Source organism: Piliocolobus tephrosceles, unplaced genomic scaffold, assembly GCF_002776525.5.
Source record: "Piliocolobus tephrosceles isolate RC106 unplaced genomic scaffold, ASM277652v3 unscaffolded_25975, whole genome shotgun sequence".
Lineage (NCBI taxonomy): Eukaryota > Metazoa > Chordata > Mammalia > Primates > Cercopithecidae > Piliocolobus > Piliocolobus tephrosceles.
In genome coordinates, this window is record NW_022308726.1 from 1 (window position 1) to 3,900 (window position 3,900).

Sequence of the window (3,900 nt, forward strand, 5' to 3'; positions counted from 1 at the left end):
TTTATATATATATATTTTTTTTTTTTCTTTTCTTTTTTGAGACAGAGTCTTGCTCAGTCGCCCAGTCTGGAGTGCAGTGGCACGATCTCGGCTCACTGCAAGCTCCGCCTCCCGGGTTCCCACCATTCTCCTGCCTCAGCCTCCCAAGTAGTAGATGAGACTACAGGCGCCCGCCGCCACGCCCGGCTAATTTTTTTTTGCATTTTTAGCAGAGACGGGGTTTCACCGTGTTAGCCAGGATGGTCTCGATCTCCTGACCTCGTGATCCGCCTGCCTCGGCCTCCCAAAGTGCTGGGATTACAGGCGTGAGCCACGGCGCCCGGCCTATATTTATTTTTATAATTTATATTTTATATATTATATATATGTTTTCTGGAATATCATCTGAACTTCCCCATGAAAATGTAAGCTCCATGAGGGCAGGGATTTTAGTCTTTTGTAATTGCTATATTCTTAGCAATCGAGGTCAGGAATTGTCTGACAGTTAGGAGGCACTTAACAAATACTTGTTAAATGAATGTCTGGTTTGATACCAGTGAGAAGCAGAGAGCATATGACTCACCTAAAGTCTCCTTTGGCAACTACAGGTAAAACCCTCTCATTTATCATGTAAAGAAAATGGGAGCATGGGATTGGAAAGATAATCCCTTGAAAAGACAGAGGCTCTTATCACTTTGGGCTAGGGGATGTCTGTGTGTCTGGAAGGAGTTGGGAGATTGAAACAGTCTTATTCAACCCCATTCAATCCCATTCTCACTCGGATCCAGAAGTCCCAGTGTACTTTTTTCCCCATTCACTTACTAATCCACAGGCCAGAGCTTGCTCAGGTAACAGGAAAGCAGCAAAGTCTTTCAACAGCTGAGGCCAGTCTTGGAGCAGAATTTGCAGGCTTTTGTAGAGATCTACAGCCGTCTGTCTCTGGGTACTTGACTCAAATTCATAGATGACTTGAAGGAAGTCTTCATACTTGCCAGGGATATGTTGTAGGGCTTCTCGTACCTACACGGGAAGACTTTCAATCATCAACACCCTTTATTTGGGCCACAACAAGCAATAAGAGTACAAGGGAGAAGGCAGGGTTATGGTTAGAGAGCTCCAAGAATTATCCATCAGAGGCTGTGCCTCCAACAGATCTTAACATCTGACTGTTAATGGAAGACACAGAGCAATAGGCAAGGTAAAGATCTTTTTCTGGGAGTGAGCAAGTGAGAAACCATTTTCCAAGTTCCACAGCTCTACCCACAAAACCAAGTAATGCTTTTCTCTGGGTTGCAGCCCTAACCTTTCCTTACTGATTACATCCCCATAATGAAATAGGTAACATGTGTTTGTACATGTATTTCAGCATGGGCATAACCTGAGAGTAAATAATACCTAAGTTAGGAATATCAGTAAAACATTAGGAGATAAGAAAAAGCTATGACTATCATTGCCAGTATTCAGCTTTCCAGGGGGATAAAGGAACCAGGTGGTTACCAACAGAAGAATATAGTTCTCCAGGACACTACTAAGAAGAGGTTGGCGCTTACGTCTTTTTTTTTTTTTGAGACAGGGTCTCATTCTGTTGCCCAGGCTGGAGTGCACTGATGCAATTATGGCTCACTGCAGCCTCAACCACCTGGGCCCAAGTCATCCTTCCACCTCAGCCTCCCAAAGTAGCTAGGACCACAGGCATGTACCACCATGCTTAGTTGATTTTTTAATTTTTGTAGAGTTGGAGGTCTCCTATGTTGCCCAGGCCTGTCTTGAACTCCTGGACTCAAGGAATCCTCCCCTACTCCAGCCTCCCAAAGTGCTGGGATTATATGCAAGGGCCACAACGCCCAGCCTGATTCATGTCTTTTTTTTTTTTTTTTTTGAGACACAGTCTCACCCTGTCACCAAGGCTGGAATGCAGTGGTGCGATCTTGGCTCACTGCAACCTCCATCTCCCGGGTTCAAATGATTCTTGTGCCTCAGCCTCCCCCTGTAGCTAGGATTACAGGTGCCCACCACCACGCCCAGCTAATTTTTGTATTTTAGTAGAGACAGGTTTTCACCACGTTGGCCAGGCTGGTCTCGAACTCCTGACCTCAGGTGATCCACCTGCCTCGGCCTCCCAAAGTGCTGGGACTATAGATGTGAACCACCATGCCCAGCTGGTTCATGTCTTAAGAGCAATGTATTTCTCTGAAATCCACTTGCTGGCCAGTGTACCCACTGTCTTTCTTCTCAAGCCAAAGTTTCTATAAAGGTCCTTATCAGCCCACCTAATAAAGTCACAACCTCCCACTGATGATGGTGGTATCATTTTTCTGCCAATCTCTAGTAAACAGAAGGATGATGGCAGGGTATTAACAATAAACATACTTATGATTGAATTCTATGTCTCTTTGTGGTTCTGTCACAGAGATCTTTTGCCAGAAAAGCCAACATAGAGGAATATGATGCCTGTTGTATAGCCTGAAAAACAGATGTCATTTTTAAAAACATCTCCCTTGAAGAAGCAGCCACATTCACAGAAACTGGCAGTAACAGGAAGCAGCATTTGCCTACCCTGGTCAGATAAGCTTGGGCAAAGGCCAAGTCCTTCTGCTCCCTGAGGGGATCTCGTTCGAGAATGTCCTCATCATACAGCAACAGCAGCTTGGAGGTGTCCTTGCTGGCCCGAGCCCGACTTCCCCGCTTGTTGCGAGCTCGATGATTGTTCCGGCCCTTTCCAGCAGCTTTGATGCTCTCTCCTTGTAGCACACATGAAAAAGATTGTTTCTCTGTCCCTAAACCCCTGCTCTTCCCATTCCACCACATGCACCACCCCAGCCAAATCCTATTCAATATTATGGAGCAAGTCAAGGAAAAGGTTGTTGGGAAAATGGTATGAGAAGTAAGTCTGTCAAGTCAGCTCTATGCAGAGTCTGCAGTGTAACTGCCTTAATTGGGATGACAAGATAATCAGCTACTTCATATTGAGAAAGGAAGTCTAAAGAGCGACTGTGGCTTCTGTAGTGCTCTTGAGAGACTATGTCTGGATGAGGAACAAGCAGTGTTTCCTGAAACAAACATGGGTCTTAGCCCCACACATGATAGATAAGGTAACAATCAGTTTAATGAAGTGAATGGTCAGGTACAGTGGCTCACGCCTGTAATCCCAGTACTTTGGGAGGCCAAGGCGGGCGGATTCCTTTTTTTTTTTTTTTTTTTTTTTGAGACTGAGTCTTGCTCTGCCTGGGCTGGAGTGCAGTGGTCGGATCTCAGCTCACTGCAAGCTCCGCCTCCCGGGTTTACGCCATTCTCCTGCCTCAGCCTCCCGTGTAGCTGGACTACAGGCGCCCGCCACCACACGCAGCTAGTTTTTTTGTATTTTTTAGTAGAGACGGGGTTTCACCGTGTTAGCCAGGATGGTCTCGATCTCCTGACCTCGTGATCCACCCGTCTCGGCCTCCCAAAGTGCTGGGATTACAGGCTTGAGCCATTGCGCCCGGCCAAGGCGGGTGGATTCTAGGGTTAGGAGTTCGAGACCAGCCTGACTGACATGGTAAAACCCTGTCTCTACTAAAAATACAAAAATTAGCTGGGTGTGGGGGTGGATGCCTGTAGTCCCAGCTACTCAGGAGGCTGAGGCAGGAGTTCCGCTTGAACCTGGGAGGCAGAGCTTACAGTGAGCCGAGATCACGCCACTGCACTCCAGCCTAGGCGACACAGCAAGACACCATCTCAAAAAAATAAAAAAAAGAAAAAAAAAAGAAAGTGAAGGAAGCTAATATAAATCTAACAATAGATAAGAATCAAATTAAAAATTTCTGAGTATCTGTTCTCCACAAAGATAACACATTAAACGTGTTTTGGGGGTGGGGGGTTGCAGAAGAGATCCAGAGGGTTTCCTCTGGAAATCCTCCACCTGTTTATAAGCTATCCACTCTG

General features: G+C 46.1%; 1 protein-coding gene across 1 annotated transcript; it reads right to left on the reverse strand.

Annotated features, from left to right (window-relative positions):
- Positions 1-378: 378 nt before the first annotated feature.
- LOC113221574 (GON-4-like protein) lies at positions 379-3,105 on the reverse strand. Its single transcript, XM_026450898.2, has 2 exons — positions 2,536-3,105; positions 379-999 (listed from the first exon to the last, which is right to left on the reverse strand). The coding sequence occupies exons 1-2, from the start codon at positions 2,785-2,787 to the stop codon at positions 754-756; spliced, it is 498 nt and encodes a 165-aa protein (XP_026306683.1). The 5' UTR covers positions 2,788-3,105; the 3' UTR covers positions 379-753.
- Positions 3,106-3,900: the final 795 nt, after the last annotated feature.

Excerpts from the sequence above, each read along its gene's own strand:
- LOC113221574 (XM_026450898.2), bottom strand. The coding sequence starts at position 2,787 with ATGTGGTGGAATGGGAAGAGCAGGGGTTTAGGGACAGAGAAACAATCT. Across the intron at positions 1,000-2,535 it reads CCCAAGCTTATCTGACCAGG|GTACGAGAAGCCCTACAACA; the intron begins GTAGGCAAATGC and ends CTTCCCGTGTAG.